At 38.6% G+C, this 18,805-nt stretch overlaps 1 protein-coding gene and 1 non-coding gene across 8 annotated transcripts; both read left to right on the top strand.

Annotated features, from left to right (window-relative positions):
• The first annotated feature begins 1,655 nt into the window (after positions 1–1,655).
• LOC138181383 (orexin receptor type 2) lies at positions 1,656–18,337 on the top strand. Of its 7 annotated transcripts, XM_069116106.1 has the most exons (8): positions 1,656–2,045; positions 2,264–2,340; positions 3,562–4,878; positions 14,232–14,379; positions 14,555–14,776; positions 15,163–15,322; positions 15,507–15,619; positions 17,465–18,337. In XM_069116106.1, the coding sequence occupies exons 3-8, from the start codon at positions 4,423–4,425 to the stop codon at positions 17,686–17,688; spliced, it is 1,323 nt and encodes a 440-aa protein (XP_068972207.1). In that variant the 5' UTR covers positions 1,656–2,045; positions 2,264–2,340; positions 3,562–4,422; the 3' UTR covers positions 17,689–18,337. The 7 variants fall into 7 exon arrangements, 6 of the variants coding, with proteins under 6 accessions (XP_068972207.1, XP_068972211.1, XP_068972208.1 ...); XR_011173498.1 differs by adding an exon at positions 16,596–16,878 and having other exon boundaries at positions 1,656–4,878; positions 17,465–17,592; XM_069116110.1 differs by lacking the exon at positions 2,264–2,340 and having other exon boundaries at positions 3,766–4,878.
• LOC138182164 (U11 spliceosomal RNA) lies at positions 6,193–6,331 on the top strand. Its single transcript, XR_011173735.1, has one exon. It is a non-coding gene; the product is annotated as a U11 spliceosomal RNA (small nuclear RNA).
• Positions 18,338–18,805: the final 468 nt, after the last annotated feature.

Raw genomic sequence — 18,805 nt, 5'->3', positions numbered from 1 at the left:
AATTTGTCATGCATAAGCTCGCAACTCGTCGCATATTTATACAAACTGAGTATACGCTAAGCAACGATAGTTTGCTTTGATCCTATCAATCATAACGCACACAACTTTTTTGTATGTCACGTGCGTAGAACGATCTAACCGTCATTGTCATTTCTCTAGTGTAGAGAAACAACGATCGATCGTTCGTATTTACATACTCTATCTTCAAACGTATAATCGCAATAACGATGGGGCATTATTTTCAAATAAATCAGACTGTTCGATCGATACTCCTTTCGAGGAAATTAACATTCGCTGAATGTATTTTATCAAAGAGAAGAGTGCCTTTACGTTTCTCGCTTGCTGTGTAAAATTCAACAGAGAAGGAAGAACCAACACCCTGAAAACATCGTAAGACGAGCAGTCGAGGTAAACTGAAAACCTTTGCTCATTCTAGTGTTAAACGATATTGACGTTTGCTCACGATTTATGCGAAATAGTTCATAAACATTATAGAGAACACAGTAAATGTTAAAAAATGAAGAATATCTTTTAGATCTTTGAAGTATGTTAAAAACGAAAAACACGTGCATACCTTAAACTCAACAGAGGTAACGAACAGATCTGAATAATGTCAGAAAAAACACACATAGCAGAATATTTCGTAAGTTTCGCATGAACCATCAATGTCAAGATAAACGTGACAGCAAGATAGGAAAAGGCTGACTCTAAAAGGTTTATTGGGTGCAAAAATGATAAATGAGCGTGCGATCAAACGAGCTGGCGGACTAACGAGGGATTGTATAGTGCGTACACAGCCGAAACCTTTGCACCCCTAAATTTTCAGTATCATGCGGGAACACAAACGTTAATCCGAACGGTCAGTGAAAGGAATCCTCCACTGGAATGTAATACTCTCTCAAGCTACTTTTTATTTTCCAAGGATTTCGAAGGATATTGACGCTAAGGACAGTTAACTGGCACGGCACGAACTTAGAATTTTCTATTGATCGGAGCACACATAAAATGCCGCACAAAGTATTACGTTAACGCATTAACGTATTTCCTTTATCCGTGTGGCTATCATGAACAGAGGCTATTTACGATTCAATGACTATATTTGATCGAAGTTTTATTGACTTTTATTTGACGGAGCTTATACTTCTGCATAAAATACAGTCGAATCTTTTCGAAGACCATTTCCGATCAAAGTCGTCGTAAAGTTGTATTTGGCCGTAAAATCAAGATTGCAATTTAATTTTACCTGGTAGAATTTATTGACAAAAATAGATACACACGTAACGCTGCTACAGAGCGATTAAACAGTAGAAAAAGAATTGAAATACCCAGAAATTCCAGCACATCCAACGACTATACGTTGTTTGTTTAACGAAAAGAAAACATGAACGTTGCAAACGTTTACCACTTAACGTAACTGGAGGCAGCGATATAGGATTGCTCATTTCAGCTATACTTTTATAATTGTCTTCCTTTAATAACAGGCCACTCTGTCTTTTAATAAAAAGGAAAAAAAAAGAATTGGTGAAAGAGTAAGAATCTCCAGGTATTCATCAGACTCGACATGGGAAAATTTCAGGACAAAATGTGACATCGACTAGTACTAGCGCACCTACGCGCGCTCGTTAAAACGACGTACATACCTCAGTTTCGCAGAATCCGTCGTCGCGTTCACATCCCTTTCCCGAACTGGAACCTTTTCTAATAAGTCGACGTGACACACATCACGCAACATCTTCGACAAACCCTGTGATACATTCTCTTTATCAAACAGTGGTTTTACATTGTTATTAATGTAATGTAAAACTTGGAACATGCGGTGTTTTACCATCTTATTCAGACAGTTGCAAAATTCTGTGAAAATTAGTCACTCCAATACGTAGAATATTTACTACCAGAAATTTGCATTAAACAACGATGAATACTAATTTTCGTATGAAAAACAATAGTCCGATAAACGAATGCGGTGTGTAAAAGCAAGTGACTGTGATATGATTTTGAATAAAATTGCGGATATAGTGACGATGACGCATATGTTTCAATGCCAAGTAATAAGTAAGAAATAGGCGATCGCGAATTAAAAGGAATCATAAAAATTGAATAACAAATACGCGAAGTAACGTTGCATGCGCTGCATTTAAATGTTTACAGAAAATATTCGGGTCTTGCAAACTTCGTTGAACACCGTGAAATGAATAGTTGGTTGGACTAATATGAGAACAAAGGGAAAATTTTGATGATCGTAGAATTCTTTTTCTCTTTTTAGACTTTCGACGAAGCTTGTGCACGCGATATTATCTGTGAACTGACTCCTTTAGTTTCGTCTGAGGACTACAGAGAAAAGTAAGAACAAAGCGACAAAAGCTTTCGCGTACTCAAACATCTCTCGGAATTTGTCCGAAATCAAATCGATTAATCTTCGGAAATTTCACTTCCCGCTTTGTCGCACCATAAACAATGCGGAAGTGACGAGCGAAAAAAAGAAACGCACTGAAGTTTCCATCGAATAAATCGAAATCCTCCACAATTGATGCAAATCCGACAGATTTATGACAATTTATATTTCCGTTGTAGAACATGCTGGAACGAAGTCGGAAACATCGTGTCGAATGCCGTGTTAAAAATATTTCGAACGTCTATCATTTTTCCACAAGTCCACACTACGGTAACATTCGAATCTTGTAGAAAACAAACATAGTAATACCGTATATCCTGAGAATTTGAAATTAAAAGAAATCGATGGAAAAGTGAACCGTAATTAGTGGTTTATAATAAGTGGACAATTCGCATAATTTTTGTCCCACGAACATCACGAAATTGAATTCTATTAATGCTAAACCATGAACCGCATAATAAACGGTGCTAGAATGGTTTTGACACCTTTCTGATTAATTGGCATGTTGGTTGTCATTGCCGATTCCGACACGCCAGAAAAACGTGGTAGAAAAACCCGTAAGATTAGTAGCATAATCGAGTGGTTCTTTTTCTCCCAAACATCGTGCGTCTCGGAGGGAAATCAGAAATCCAAAAAATTCTTGTCGGAAAGTTTTCACGGCGAAGCAACAGAATTTCGAGTTTGTATGGAGAATCTGAAACGCGAATACGATGCTTTTAGCGCTTTTAACCGAAATTTATTAGCGGAGGCTAATGATTTTTCGAGCGGAACGACGATACGATCAATTAATAGACACCGTACAATTGCGTTACGATCTACGTACTATAAACTGCACCATGGTGTCGTAACGCCACAGTAACTTCTACTCAAGTACAATTAAAATTTCGATTAAATTATAGTTTCCGAGCGATGCTTCGTTAAACTTAACAGCAATGTTCATTTTACTTGCGGAGAACACGATCCAGAAGATTTTTTCTATTTAATCGCGGATCGATATCGTCTACCGTTTCGCGAATAGCCACGATAAATCGCTATGCTGATCGAAAATCAACATGATCGATTCGTCGTTGGCTTCTGTATTAACTTTTACGAGAAAAATTCTTTTCGCTACTTTCGAACAATTTCATCGCTATCCTGTAATTAAATTTAATCTCGAACTTTCCGTCTAGAGCTCGGTCAGATGTTAGAAGTAAAATCGAAAAAAGGAGGGAAACCGTGGGACAATACTTTCGTTCGAACGAGATAAAACGCATCCCACGGAGATACTTCTCGATTTTCCAATTCTCGTGGACACTGCTTTCTTTTTTTACGAAAGAATAGGCAAAAACTTACCATGGTATCGACTCGACAGCAAATTTATTGTCTATCCGCAGACTGGAAAATCTGGTAGAAGAGGAGGAAAAGGAAAGGACCGAAGCAGGGCGAACTCAAGAATCATTTTCTATTTGTCGAGCCATTACACGGAAGAAATTCATTAGACAATTCGACGCTTGGGAAATCGGAACACGTGACGGCCAAAACTTTCCTTGTTAGTCCTGGTTTTCATTTTGGTGCCAAAGAAATCTCTTTCCTACAGTAGAAACAGGGGAAGAAGAACGATCCACTCAGTAATCTATCTAAACCATTCTACCAAGAATCAAGTGTTCTGGTGGTTTGCGATATTAATTGCATGGAAGCAGGCGCATCAATGATCAATGTTAGAAGATGACGCTGATAAAGAAATAGAACAAAGAGAGTCATCTTTAATATCATGGAAATCGGAGACAAGTAAATGTCACTCGGTCACAACAGAGGAAACGAGGCGAATCGAACCAAAGCGACAACTTTTCCACCTTGTATTTCTCCCTTTTGTTCATCCCTGAACGCTAAACGTTTATTGAAGAAACGTCGAACTTGAGAACGTTCGAAATGGAGACTGAAAGCGGCAGTAATCTGTAAAAAAGGGAGTTGTTTGCTAAACTCTCCCTAGGAGGGTTCGTGCTTTTCAATATCAATAACGTATGAGGGATCCTTAACAGAGAAAAAGAAAGATGCATCCTCTTGAGTTAGTGATCGTGGGATGGCTGGCATTGGTGATATCCACGTTGGTCGATGCCATCGATTATTTGGACGACTACTCAGCGATGGATTACACCGACGAATCGGACATCGATTACAATGCCACGAATTGCACCAATAGTTATTGTATCTCAAACGAAGAGTACGTGGATCGTATGATAAATTATATATTCCCCAAGTTTTGGGACTGGGTGTTGATCGCGTCGCATAGCGTTGTTTTCGTGGTCGGCCTAGTCGGGAATGCGCTAGTTTGTATCGCGGTTTACAGGAACCATTCTATGAGAACGGTGACAAATTATTTTATTGTCAATTTAGCTGTGGCCGATTTCCTAGTTTTATTGCTTTGTCTTCCGTTCACCGTACTGTGGGACATCACCGAAACCTGGTTTCTAGGTTTGACCTTGTGCAAAGCCGTGCCATATCTCCAGGTATGACAATCACACTTCATTTATTAGATTAACATTTATCTTTCGTGTGATTTTAATTGAAAAGGTCACGAAACAAACCTAAAAAGAGAAGCAGCTTTTAAACATCCTAAAATGTTGCATTCACGCTTCTCGATATTTTCTTTCTGGAGAGCATCCAGGGATTAGAGATTTCGTGCACGTTCGTTGGATGCGCAAGCGAACTCTTTTCCCAGGTTATCGTTCGTTACCTGCTGGATTCCTACTCGTACCAACGGTTGAACTTTTCTTCGATATTTATTTCGAGAGTGCGGAAGCTTGCTGTGAAGCTACCGTTCGAATTCGAGCCAACAAGAGATTGGAGATATTCGAGGCAGTAAAGAGCAGCTACCTTAATTGCAAAATTGAATGTAGTTCCGATGCGATTCGATTGACGACATTTCCATCACATGAAAATTCGCGATCTTCTCTATTCAACAATTCATGGCACCTTCTATTCTCCGAGTTTATACGGCGCATAAATTTTTTGGAACTCGCAATGTAATGGATAAAGGCTTTCTCTGCTAAACCAGACGGAGGTCTGAGTTTATAATAAATTCATAAGTCAGCCGTGTTATTCTTAATTTCATATTCTAGTCGCTTTCATATTCGTCGGACATGTTTTTTTTATGCCTAGATACTTGATTGACTCAACATTGAGACACGAAACACGGCGATGAATTAAAGACGATCACTTTAATTTTCAACGAAGATTAGAGAATTTTTTTTAATTCCCCTTCAATATCGCATCGTTCGCGTCGTTAGTATACTCGTGTTGGTTCGTCGACGAGTTCGGGCTAGTTTCGAATAATAGAACCCGCCTCACGAACACAAATATCTTTATTCAAGTTTTAATTAACTCAATTACAATATCCTTCTTCGCGTGGCTAATAACGAGCGGTATCAACCCGGTGAAAAGCCGATATCGCATTCGCCCCTAAATTTTCCCGACTCAACGACATGATTGGGAAGCCTTAATCGTAAATCAAATTATGTACTGAAATTATGCAATTAACGTCTTATGGAATGTAACCGAAGATAGATTCTTAAATATCTCGAACAATATCGAGGTCGAAACAATCATATTTCTTTCCGTGCATCCTGCCTTTAATTTCAATCGCAGTTTGCATGTTTGTTACCTAATTATCTGTTTCCAAATTGTGTTTCTTTGGAGGCGACGGGCATCGGTACTTTTAGTTCGTCGACAGTTCAACAGATGGCTCGATGCAAGTAGCGATTCTCGCATTCGGTATATCACTTTAAATGTAACATAAGGCCGGCACAAGTTGCTATAAGTTTAAAAAGGGTACTCGCTACTTTAATAGCACGTCAGTACGGTCAAGTACCGTGTTGGCGGGGTATGGCAATCAAGACATACCCAGTACATAATTTTTGTATACGTGGGGCTGTTGGCTGCCAATTTCGCACCGGCGCCTCCGCCATTTGCTCAATTACTAATAATATCAGCAATAATAATAAAAATAAAGATTCTAATAATGAATCTACTGTTCATTGTTTTAAAATTGTTAGAAATTGATTTGCATCATTGGTAAGGGTAATTTGCAAATCGAAAATTAAAGCGCATGATGATCAATGGTTGTGTATCGTGCTTATACATCACCGAACAGATTTAAACGTCACGCGTGGCTAATGCGCGACCACGTTCCCGCCGCTATAACAAATTTCAGTTTAAGTTTGTATTTGATATTGTTACCGGTGTTGAAGCATAAATGATTAGACAAAAAAGTTGGGAATTATGGCATTTGCATGTAAAGGAATTAACACGACCACAGGCGAAGCTTAAAAAATTCATTACCGTTTTAAACCTCCATCCCCCGTTCTTTCATCCAATTTTCGAAGAAGAATGACCTGTTCGGGGTCGTACCATTTTTCACGCCCGATCCACGATACCGTCCGAAACTTGACATTCGGATGAGACATATTCTGGAGGTTTCGACATTGACCGCAAAAAAATTTATGTAATCGCTGACAAAAGAAATATGCTGCTTGATTGATAGCTAACCGAGGATCCGACTATTACAGGCGACACTCGTAAATTCCATCTGTTATGCAATCCACTTGCCGCTTCGTAATATTTATCTTACGCAATGTGCAATGTAACACACGAAGATGCGACGCCGCCGTACCATTCTTTCTCATTTTCCTCGCGTATCGTCACATGTTAGCAGACCAAATAGACACGAATGACCGTATCGTGTATCACAAAAGAATGGAAAAAAGAGAATGGCGCGCTTATAATTCAAAATGAGATACAAGCGATTTCGCATCGTGTAGCGTCTGGCAACCGAGCGGAATAAACATCGTGAGGGCGCGTCAGCGGAACAAACGAACTTTCTGATCGCCGTTATTTCGCTCGATAAAACGGAATACGCGAATTACACGGTGCGCAATGAATTTTACGAATTTTCGATTCGTTGCGAAGCAAACGGACACAGAAATAACATACTCGACTAGTCGAACGGGACACTGTTGCACATATCGCGTAAATAATATCGAAATAAGTTTAGAATAATAATTAATTAATTCTGCAAAAGGTTCGAACGTCTTGCGCGATGGAATTTAATAAAATGAAATAAGCAACAGGAGAAAACCAGTTTAGCACGTTATTGCGATACTACAAAGAGGTGATAGACTACAAAGGGCGTATCTCGTATCGGGAGCCAAGACAACGTTACACAAACTTGCTTTATAGCCTATTGTTGGTGTATTGTTTCAGACTTTGGTGTTCGCTATATGGTAAGATACGCGTGAGAACGCGAGGAACGATCCATAGTTGGTCATAATTATCGTCGCTTTTGCAACAATGTTAACGACGGAGTCATACTCAGGTTTGCTAAAACGAAGCTATGGAGAAGAAAGGTTACGCTGTTGACGTCCCATTAATATTGCATTAATGGCTATGGAAACAGTGGTATTCGTGTAACGCGTCTCAAGCAACATATTTGCAAACGATACACCGCACTGTTTCGTCCAAGGGATAATTAACGTAGAATGCACGATTTGGTTTGCAGTTTGCTACGATCGACCTGTGCGGTCAAGAGCGCGTGTGATCCTACATTTAATTAAAACTCGATCGGTCAATATTACAATAGGGCTACACTTGTATATACCGAAGTACAGTTTTGTGTGGAAATATCGTTCGGCTCGTTTATCATAGTCCCATGCATGTGACCACGGATATCCACGCCGATGTGCAAACTTGCATCCTGCGTCTGTGCCTTCGTTAGGATGTACCAACATACTCGCACAACCAAGGCAGCCTCAGCTGGCGACCAAATCGCGTTATCTTACAACGTGTTACTGAATACCGTTCCTGCTGCACGATAACTTATTTCTGCATTCTCAACTTGTTCAAGGAATTTAACTCACTAAGCTGAATTCGTCTCGCTTTCGAAATAATAATCGCTTTTCATCTGTGTTGGACCGGATAATTTTACTTCCGTCATGAATGTCGGTGACAACCGGCGTTCGTTGCATCCAGTTCACCGCGTAGAAATTCATCAAGGACCAAGGTAACGTTACTTTTGTGAAAAACAGCCGGGAGAGGCCGTCGCGAGTAAAAACGAATCGCTAGGCGAAATTCCAGCGTGAAGAAAGAAGAGATAGCCCGACGAATGTCGGAGAGATGGAAAAAGCGGGTGAAGCACGTGCCGAGTCGCAAGCACAGCAACGTCTCTACGTGTACATGAATACTTTTTACCGGAAGTAAACGCGAAAAGCAAAGAGACCGAGCGTAACGTAGCTAGCTATAACGAGAATACCGGGTCTCGCTGAGCCGTCACTCTGCGAATGCGTGTTTATCGTCACGCTGTTTATACATTGCATAATTTCTTCGGCTATGGATAGCAGCCAAGAACTTTTTTTGAAGAAACTAAGACACGCTTAAAGCGGATATTTCTCGACAAAACGTCCGTTTAAATGAAATATTCAACCCTGTGGGATATTCGAGCCGATACTCCGTACAACAGCCTTCTAATTACTTACGCACTGTATCCGATGACAAAGACACCAGCTAGAAACCGGTGCTGTGGAATTAATCGTTTGTATAATCGTACCTCGCTGCTCCCTTTAATCAAGATTAAAATAAAGGTTTCCGCCGTGGAAGTAAGTAGCAAACAGCAGAACGACTGCAATAGGCTTATAATATTGGTCAGCCCTCTTCGAATGAGAATTAAACCCCTCTTGTGTTACGAGCGCATTTCCTCGATAACGTAAAGTCTCTGTTATTCCGTATTCCCCAACTTGTTACCAGGTTCTATCGTATCTAAGATGTAAATCTATGTTGTACAATTGCCGAAAGCCGATTTAAGTTGTATATTTTTTTCTTTTATCCAAGAGAAACATATTACCGTACCAAGTGGCAATTTCCTATAGCGGTGGCAATTTGTCAGGAGATTCGTATATTTGCATTTCAGATAAGATCGCGGCTAGCTTGTGTAGAATGTTTAACGATTCCTGGCTTCTGACTACGCATACACAAGAACATAGCTGTTATACATAACGTAGACGTTAGCGATCTTCAAAAAGGAACGATTACATTCGCCAAAACGAAGGAATAAGTAACGAGCGTCGTTTCGTTTTTTTCAACGTTTGAGATTCCACGGGGAAAAGAAGCTCTGCTCGTTTGGAATATTATCACGTACACCGACATTACGGAATAGAATTACAATAAAGAAAAGAAAAATTTTGTGAGTTGTCACATTACATAGAAAAACCGTAATGCTGAATATCTACTTTCAGAATGGCACGGTTGCGAGCAGTTGCAAACGATATAATTCCTCGTTGCGACGATTAACTTTATCTATCGTGAGATTTAAATTTTTGCCAATGTCGTAAGACATAGAAGTTACAGCTATGTACAGTACGCGACGTGTTTTCGTCGTGCAGTTTAAGAAATCTTTGATATACTCCGGACATATGGAGTTTCCATATCTTTCTGAAAGTGAAGGAAGTCAAAGTGAAGTAGGTCTGGTCATGGACGGACCGTTGAATCGTAATCGCGCACGCAACTCTTGCCTTACGACAAACCAACGTTGGCACGAAGTTAAAAGTTCACGAGACGGACGCATGTGTTCCCAAGATACTTTATTTTTTTCAACGTAGCAAAACGTTACCTGGCGTGACACGAAGTGAATTTCCCATGGGTTTTTCGATACACCCGGCGAACGCAATGCAAAGTAATCCCAAGGGTCGCTCAAAAATATGTATCAGCAGCATCGGCACCTCATTGATTATTTAATCCTGAAGAAATGTAAGGATACATATTGCCGTTAGGTCCGTGCGTCATTTGGGAGTTCGAAACTTGAAAGACACGAAGGAGCTAATGATACAAAGTTTGCGTGCCTTCGGGGTCGTTACGGCGACCAAGGGACTGTTCGTAGCAGACGAGTCGTACGAGTCAGGTGATATTTCACTAGGGAACAGCTCTTTTTCGTGACCGAATCGATAACGTGAATTTTTCAGAACGTTACCCTAATATCTCCCTTTGTGATGCTTTGGCTTGAGGTTTCCACCAATAAAACTATAATTCCTCTAATTAACAGCGCAAAAGAGGATAACAAACTGAGTGTAAAATGAGGAAAAGGTCGAAGATTCTTCGCGTGTGTGCCATTGATTGTACTTGTTGACCTTCCTAAAAAGTCAAGCATATACATATGTCGGATTCGGATTTGAAGTGTGGGCGTCTCAAGAACTTTCTCTCGAATTAGTCACAGTAAAGGTTTATTGATACAATCAGTTGCGATATACAAATTACAAATATTCGCGGCGACCGGATGATCTAGATGTGAATGACAACGAATTCAGGTTCGATAACGAATCCACGGTCCACGGGATGACGAATGACAACGTAATACACGATTCTGACAACTCTCTCGATAACTCAATCAACAATTCGCTCAACGACTAACTGACTAACTAACCCGTAATCCAAATGAAACTGCCCTTATATATTCCTGTCCCCACCTCTCGGGTCAATCTCTGTTTTTAAGGAGAGCCATATAATCATTCCATACCTCTGTCAGGTACACGTCCCTCCCGTGACCGTGGCTACGTCCAGTGACCCGCTATTTCACTTCGAGCCCGAACCCATCGTCATACAGTCAGATTGGAACATTAAAACTATTTCTTATTTTTATTACTTAAGTGTAGCTATAGTAAAAGTCTGGACTAAGGTATTGGGGTTTTTCCCAACATTCCAGACGGGAAATCCCGATGTTCTTTCATCTCCGACACGGCCATCATGGCAGTCACACGTCCTCGGGTGTATCTAAAATATCGTGTTTTCTTACATTAGATTCGATGCAACTGGATTGGGGTATTGGGTTTTTCCGAACATTCTAAAGAAAGGTCCCGATGCCCTTTCATCTCCGACATATATATAAACAAACAAATCAGAATAATAAAATTCTTCAATATAAATTTCTTAGGGCGCGTAATAAATGCATTCTCGGTGATATACACAGTTTGGTTAGAAAGTGGCACGAAAATGACACGATTCGTGTTACTACTTGATGATCAAAAAAAAAAAAAAAAGAAAGGAAACAATAAAGAGCTTGCACCGATGCTCTCTCGTCTGGAAAAGCGATTTCGACGTTGATCCGTCAGTTATCATCGTCAAGCTAGCACTCGTTAATCGAGGCAGCTGGTGTTGGTTCAATCGCTCTGGTGACCGAAGGGCAAAGCCCCAAGTGGTATTGTCGTGATATCGGTAGCACGTTAGGCACGCACTGGCGTGACGAATGCAGTTGTGAGTGTGACCGGCAGATAGCCGAGATTTAATTAAAACGCGCTCTACGGTCGCCTATGGTGACAAACAATTGTGAAATCGTCTCGCATTAGGTGGGGGTTGAAAAAACAATGGGTTCTGTTCAGGCTGACGAGCAACCTATCCGTTACCCCTCAGGACCAAGCGGAATTATTCGATTCGCGTTTGTATATATCCTTTCCGTCAACATCTCACCTCTTTTCTTTTCCTTCCAAGTCTATCTAACTTTTTCCATGTGATACTTTTACGGGTCAATTAGAGAACTCTGTCTTGTTTAACTACTTATACCGTGAAATTCACCTTAATTACATTTATGTACACTTAGAAATTTCCTACTTAAACGCGACGAATAAATTGGGATATCTCGCCTGGCGCAGGCCTCTCTGTTAATTGCGTGGAAACTATGCCGGATAGAATAACGACAAGCGAAAGCGTCCGGAACAATTTGCTCTATGTGTTAAACGTAACCGCTCTTTGCTTCTGCTATTCTAATGCCGATCGATTTACCCTACAGCTCGAATATCTCCTTGTCGGGATCCTTGACCGACTCTAATTATTACAACTGCAGTAAGGAACGATCGATCTTGTACCCAATATAAATATCCACGCATCGTATTTCTGAAAGAAAGCCGATCTTTAATCTCCATTTGTGTATCACAAAGTAACGAGTTCTCCCCGAATTGCAAACGACAAAAATCACGTACAACTATTTCAATTATTCTACGAGTATCATATATCACAGGGGAAACGGATAGTCACTTGGGACGAGTAGGATTTGTGTCTTTCGTCGGAAACAGTTTCAATTTCAAATGTCCGCTACTGACGACAAAACGGAGTTTCCTTTATCACATTGCTATAAATATACAAGAAAGACGAGCTTGAACTAATATCGATAATTGAGGTTGTCTGATAAATAATTTCCCAAGAAATCGGTCGCCGCACCTAGAAATCGAATCAAGGGTATTCGCTGCTTTTCTTTCCAAGAAACAAATGAAAGAAATGACAAATTACTCGTGTTGAGATAGCTACGATTCCCTTTGGTAATTCCGCTGTATCAAAGCCGTATTTCCAAGTCGCGGCTAACGATGTTCGGGATTTTTCAATTGCTTAATCTTCTCCTATCTCCATTGAAATTAAAGTATGCCCGGAGCTCGGAGCATCGTTATCTTCGAGTAAGATTCTAAGTTCTCCGATTTATCTTCCATTCGTGCGCATAGATTTCATGATAAAAATGAAACGACTACATTTACATAGGAACTCTTCATTAAACAGATAGAACGTGGAAAGTACGTATCAATGTAAAAATGAATAACACCTATACGTTTCTTCTTGATCTTCGCAGGAGATTATAATCGGATTATAATCGTAATTTGCTACTTGCCACAAAAAGGGGATGAAAAGTTACGACCACACTGCGACAGTACGAAAGCTATGACGGAGCAGAGCGGTGGCCTAATCAGTGAAAGGCTAATGTCTCGAAAAGTAGGAACCTGTCGAGAGCACCTGAAGCTAGATGTTTGAACCTGCTACTGACCAATTCGACGATCAATTCGAATATACCCGACGTTCGTGTTTGTTGCCGCGTAGAAACTTCGTAACTAGGCCTTTGACGATAATTCGGAAATTCAATCGACAGCAAGCACTTGCAGTCGGACCTCTAAACGCATTAGCATAACGTATTGAAAGACGTCACACGGGAAATGCCCGGTAAACAGAACGTGAATGTGCATATGTCGTTTCTCGGTAAACGTCGGAAAGAGTTTCATGGCTGAAATGTTTTATTTTAAATGCGATTTGCTTAACGATTTGTTAGTTTTTAATCAGTGCCGACTTTCGATCACTTTTTCACTTGGTCGTCAAATGTATCAAACACGCTACCAATGGTATTTGTGAAAAGAAATTTAGGTCGAACTGACCAGCGCGATTCATTTTATTAATTCTACGAGTTGTTCGCGAACAAAAAGAAAAACAACTCGAAGCTGAGCTACGAAGCCAATAAATTTTCCGGCAGGAAAAAGCTCGGGCGCACCAACGGAGCCAGCAGTTTTATCATTTTCCGAGGAGCAAAACTCCTACCAAGTCCTCGGTCGTATTTTCTAACCGTTCGTTTTATATTCATAACATGTCTCTCTGTACTAGACCGACTACGAATAAACCATGTTACCGGGTAAAAAACCAAAATGTAAGATATGTCAATGTCTATAATAACATGATCTATTATGATTCTATAACATGAACGAGTATTTATATTCGTATTCACGTGGATACCAAAAAATGTCAGCTACCTGTAAATAGTTCTAACTGTATCGTCTATCGATCTCTGATGCAACACGTAAGTTCTATAGCGAACGGAAGTTATGGAAATTTCATAAATGAACAAATTAAAATTCATAATGAACGCGGTTAATTTCTTTCTTCTAAATAACGCTGGATGATACTCGAAAGAGCAAGGAATGAACTCTTGAGCTCTTGTTTTTACAGAATTTATCTCTACCGATGATCATATAAATATTTGAAAAATAAATCTGCTTCTGCTTGGTTTTTGTTGCAGACAGTGTCCGTGACCGTGAGCATATTGACCCTAACTTTTATATCGATAGATCGATGGTACGCTATATGCTTTCCCCTGAGATTTAAGTCTACCACTGGACGAGCAAAAAGTGCGATCATCGGAATTTGGGCGATAGCCCTTCTATTTGGTAGTTAAATATTAATTTAATATTAATAGCAATTCAGCGAAACAAGCATATAATTCATGTTTAGAGTACGCTTTTATGGAATAGTTCATTCCAAAATTAAGGCACTCGATGTATTATATTTAGTTTCTGACAAACTATGAGAAAAACCATGCATCAACACTCAACGTTTGTACAGATATTCCAGATCTCGTGGTGTTGCATACCGTCCCACCTACGCACATCAAAATAAAGACCGTTTTATTCACGCAATGCGACATATCCTGGAGTCAAAGGAGCCAGGTCGCCTTTACTATCGTCAAACTAATTTTCCTTTATACCGGACCTTTGATCTTCATGAGCGTAGCCTATTGGCAGATTGTAAAAGTCCTTTGGAGGAGCAACATTCCAGGACATAATTGTAAGCAAACGATCAATCTACGTTTCCTTTGTATTTTTTATTCTACAAAGAAAATCATACGTAATCGATGACCGCGCGTTTATACGCGTAACGAAGCTATTATAAAATATTTCTAGAACATGCTCGTACAGGTCATTGTACGTTTTTCTTCGCGGATATTCGTATCATCACGATCATCTTTTCTTATCGACAGTATCATTAGTATTCAACGTTCGAAATTCCAAACTGCGAATAACTGCGAATGTATTTAACGCGACATTTAACCTTTTCGTGGACGTTTATTTTACAGTTAAACGTTTAAGCTGTGTCCAATCAGTAATATCACGGTCGTAGCAAAAACTAACCGATAATTTTACGACATAAGTAATAATACCAAGCATTTGCAGTACCGTCACGAGCATCCCAGATGAGCCAGATCCCATCGACCGGTGGCGGAAATCCAGAAGTGCAGCTGAAATCTCGACGAAAGGCGGCTAAAATGTTAGTCACAGTGGTCATCACATTTGCGATTTGCTATTTCCCTGTGCACTTACTCTCCGTTTTAAGGTATCTTCCACTAATCGATATGTTACACAAGTTCAATTTACCCTAATGTCCGACATAACGTAATGTAACAAACAAAAAGACACACATACTTCGGTTATGGACGAACACGTGTGTTACAACAGTTGGGATGGAAACGACATTATTGTTCAAAGCAAATTGATGTCCGTATTATTTAACGTTTCAGGTATACCACCACATTACCATCCAATAAATGGATAAACGCCATCAGCTTAATCGCGCATGGCCTATGCTATTTCAATAGTGCAGTTAATCCTCTGATCTACAACTTCATGAGCGGTAAACGACTTTTGTTTTTCATTAATTTTAAACAAACAATAGTTTATCGATCGTATTTCAATTGCGCGTGTCAGATAATTCTATTGGACAAGATTATTTTTTCGCGATTTGGTCGACCAACAGCTTATACTGCTTCTAAATTTTATCGCCGCATACTGGCAGGTGACATTTTATGGATTGCACGGTGCTGTACCTCTTTGATCAAAAAATAATTGACAAGCTCGATACGATCGATTTACTACAAATGATCTGATACATAATGCTGATACGTAAAGATCCATGTCACGCACTTCTTGTGTTAATAGAATAAGGTGATTCGTTCCTATGTGTAAATAGAATATTTAAGATAATTGACTTTTGGTAAAATTCTTCCTTTCCTCCCTTCTCTTCTGCTGTCTCTTGCTTCCTTCTCTTTTCACCCTTCTAATGATTCTGAAGTGATTTCTAGATATATGTATGACTATGTATAGATTCAAAATGAATCACCCTATTCATTACGAAATCTATCTTCTTAATTCATTACGAAATTCAAAACTTATCGGAGAGCTCTCCTCACGACTGTTATTAACATGCACCTCCCCAGATATTTCTATCTCGTTTACTTAAAGAACTTGGTAATTAAATGAAGTTGTTGTGTTTCACTGTTTAACTGATAACGACTTTGGTGTTTCTAACTTCCAGTTTGCATTTTAAAATGTACAAGAGTTCGAAAAGAACAATGGCACGATTCTTTTACAGAGTTGATAGTTATTCAACAAAGTTTTGCTGTAACTTCTTTTCAAAATGCTTTTCGGGCAGTAAAGGTGTACATATCGTTTAAATACATTTCCAAATTTCGAAAGATACTTTAGTTCGTAAGAAAAAGACTACACATATCTGTATTTCCACTTTAATAATTCCGACTCGTAATGAAACCGGAAATAGAAACGATGGCAACGGTGAAAGCAAAGGGAGATATTCAGCGTGTGGTTTGCAGGTAAGTTCCGGCAGGAGTTTGGTCGTACATTCCGAGAATGCACGCCTTTGAACCCCACGAACGATCGCAGGCCAAACCAGCACCCCAGCTACGCTTACATGGCAAACGAATGTCGATCTGCATCGCAAAGTCGTCGTGAACAATTCTGACATACGGAAATACGAGTCTCTTGGGTGAAAAAAGTCCCTAATACAGTCTTGGAAGGAACTCGGGCCGAAAACGAATTTGTCCAGGATCGATGTAGTCTTGGGTTTTGTCCTCCGCAATCTCAATTACGCTTAGGGTGAGCTGTATTATATTCCACAGTTATTGGCCACCTTACAAAACCAATTTCTCTTTTACCGATAATCTTTATTAACCTTTTCGTTTTAATTTAACCACTTCACTGTACACATAACCGACGATACAAGAGACGTAAACTTTAAAATCTAATTTCGAGAATCGGAATTTTTCATTACAAATAAATAATCGATCGATTAATCGATATCGATCGATAATCACTTAATTGTCTTAAGATGCAGACGTAGAAAGCGTTTTGATAAATGATTTTACCCTTTCTGAGAGTTTTATTTGCATATCTGAGACTTAAATGATTTATTAGGAATTAAAAAGTATGCTTAAAATAAAGGTCGATAACGAAATATTATATAGCTTACCCTTTTCGTTAAAGTCATAATGAAAATTGAAGTCAAACGACAATAATGATGTTAATCTTAATTATAGTATTATACCTCGATTTAAGGTTTACAACGATCCATTCTTTGAAAGTAATACAAACTTAAAACAACGCAAATTATCTAATTTGTACATAATGTACCTGTAAAATATTACAGAAAGTATTCATAATTAAACAAGAACTTTTATTACAGGGAAATTTCGGAAGGCGTTTAGGCGTACATTTCGCTGTGCTCGAGAGAATGGTTCTCGAATACAGCGTGGATATCTTGCGAGCACATCTAATTTTCCTCGAATAAAATCTCGGACCACGACGATACGAACGACGTTTAAGAATAACAATAACCTTCAACGAAATACCGAAATTATACCTCTCAGTGCTATAACCACTATTCAGCAAAATGAAAAACACGATTGATTGGATGCATATACGCCAATAATATGACTATCAGACGCGCAGTAAGATTCACAAGTAATTTATTTACATGTAATTTGAATTTTAATACTAATGTAGAGTATAAAATATTACATAAATATAACAAAAACACTATGTTCCACTCGGTAGTATTTTAAATAATAAAAAATACTTGTGAAAACGATTATATTTAGTTCCCAAATTCATAAAAATTGGTAGACACTATAAGTTCCATTGAAAAATGGAATTATCTGATATAACGAAACATTGAATATTATTGAATTAATATGTAAAATGTACTTACAATATTAAAAATTACCACATAGAAGCTCGATGTTTATTCTCGCAGAGCGTAAACTATAACATAGGCACATATGAATTTGTAAATCATTCTTCATAATAGAATGATTGTATTTAGAACTATTATATTGTATGTAATCTTCAGACGATACGTAAAGTTCGCTGGCAAAATTGTATGTAAAAACTTTAATAAGATATAAATAATATATACTATCGCTATATCATAAATATATGATGTAAATCTTATATTCTGTACACTTCTACTAGCACTTCATATAGTATTGACCGAATTTATCTTCAGTCCACAAAAATTACATTTTTACCGCATATGAGAATCATTTAACTGAAAGACCAATCCCACTGTTTGTATGATGTCAACACTGTTAATGAAAATTTTATACAAGTTAAAATTAATTGATAGAATCCGTACAATTAAAGTTTATGCAAAACTTAATAAGTTAAAAAGAGGAAAATAAATTTAGTCATTTATGGAAAAAACTTCTTATCAATATATTATCTTTCCATTCCACCTTGCCAGTAACAAAGCATATCTTCATAAGCGTATTTAAAAAAAAAAAGAATAATCGCGGTTTGGACTTCTCATAGCTATTACGAAAAGCCGATTAACATTTATTAATGACAAATTTAATAGTTAGTATTACCTTTGACTTAACTAGACTTTAAGATACAGTAAATTATGTAACGATTATTTCTTTACGATGCAGATTAAAGATTTCTTTTGTTCTAGTGTAAGTAAAATTAAAGCATTAAGTAGTGGTTCTTTATCGAATAAATGTACTTCATTCATCCACCGTTTACT

This window comes from Bombus flavifrons, chromosome 7 (genome assembly GCF_040668555.2).
Source record: "Bombus flavifrons isolate JBK064 chromosome 7, iyBomFlav1_principal, whole genome shotgun sequence".
NCBI classification, from domain to species: domain Eukaryota; kingdom Metazoa; phylum Arthropoda; class Insecta; order Hymenoptera; family Apidae; genus Bombus; species Bombus flavifrons.
This window is presented reverse-complemented; position numbering and strand designations above follow the sequence as displayed.

Coding starts and splice junctions, on each gene's coding strand:
- LOC138181383 (XM_069116110.1), top strand. CDS start 4,423: ATGCATCCTCTTGAGTTAGTGATCGTGGGATGGCTGGCATTGGTGATA. Junction 4,879..14,231: donor AAGCCGTGCCATATCTCCAG/GTATGACAATCA, acceptor TTTTTGTTGCAG/ACAGTGTCCGTGACCGTGAG. Junction 15,620..17,464: donor GATCTACAACTTCATGAGCG/GTAAACGACTTT, acceptor CTTTTATTACAG/GGAAATTTCGGAAGGCGTTT.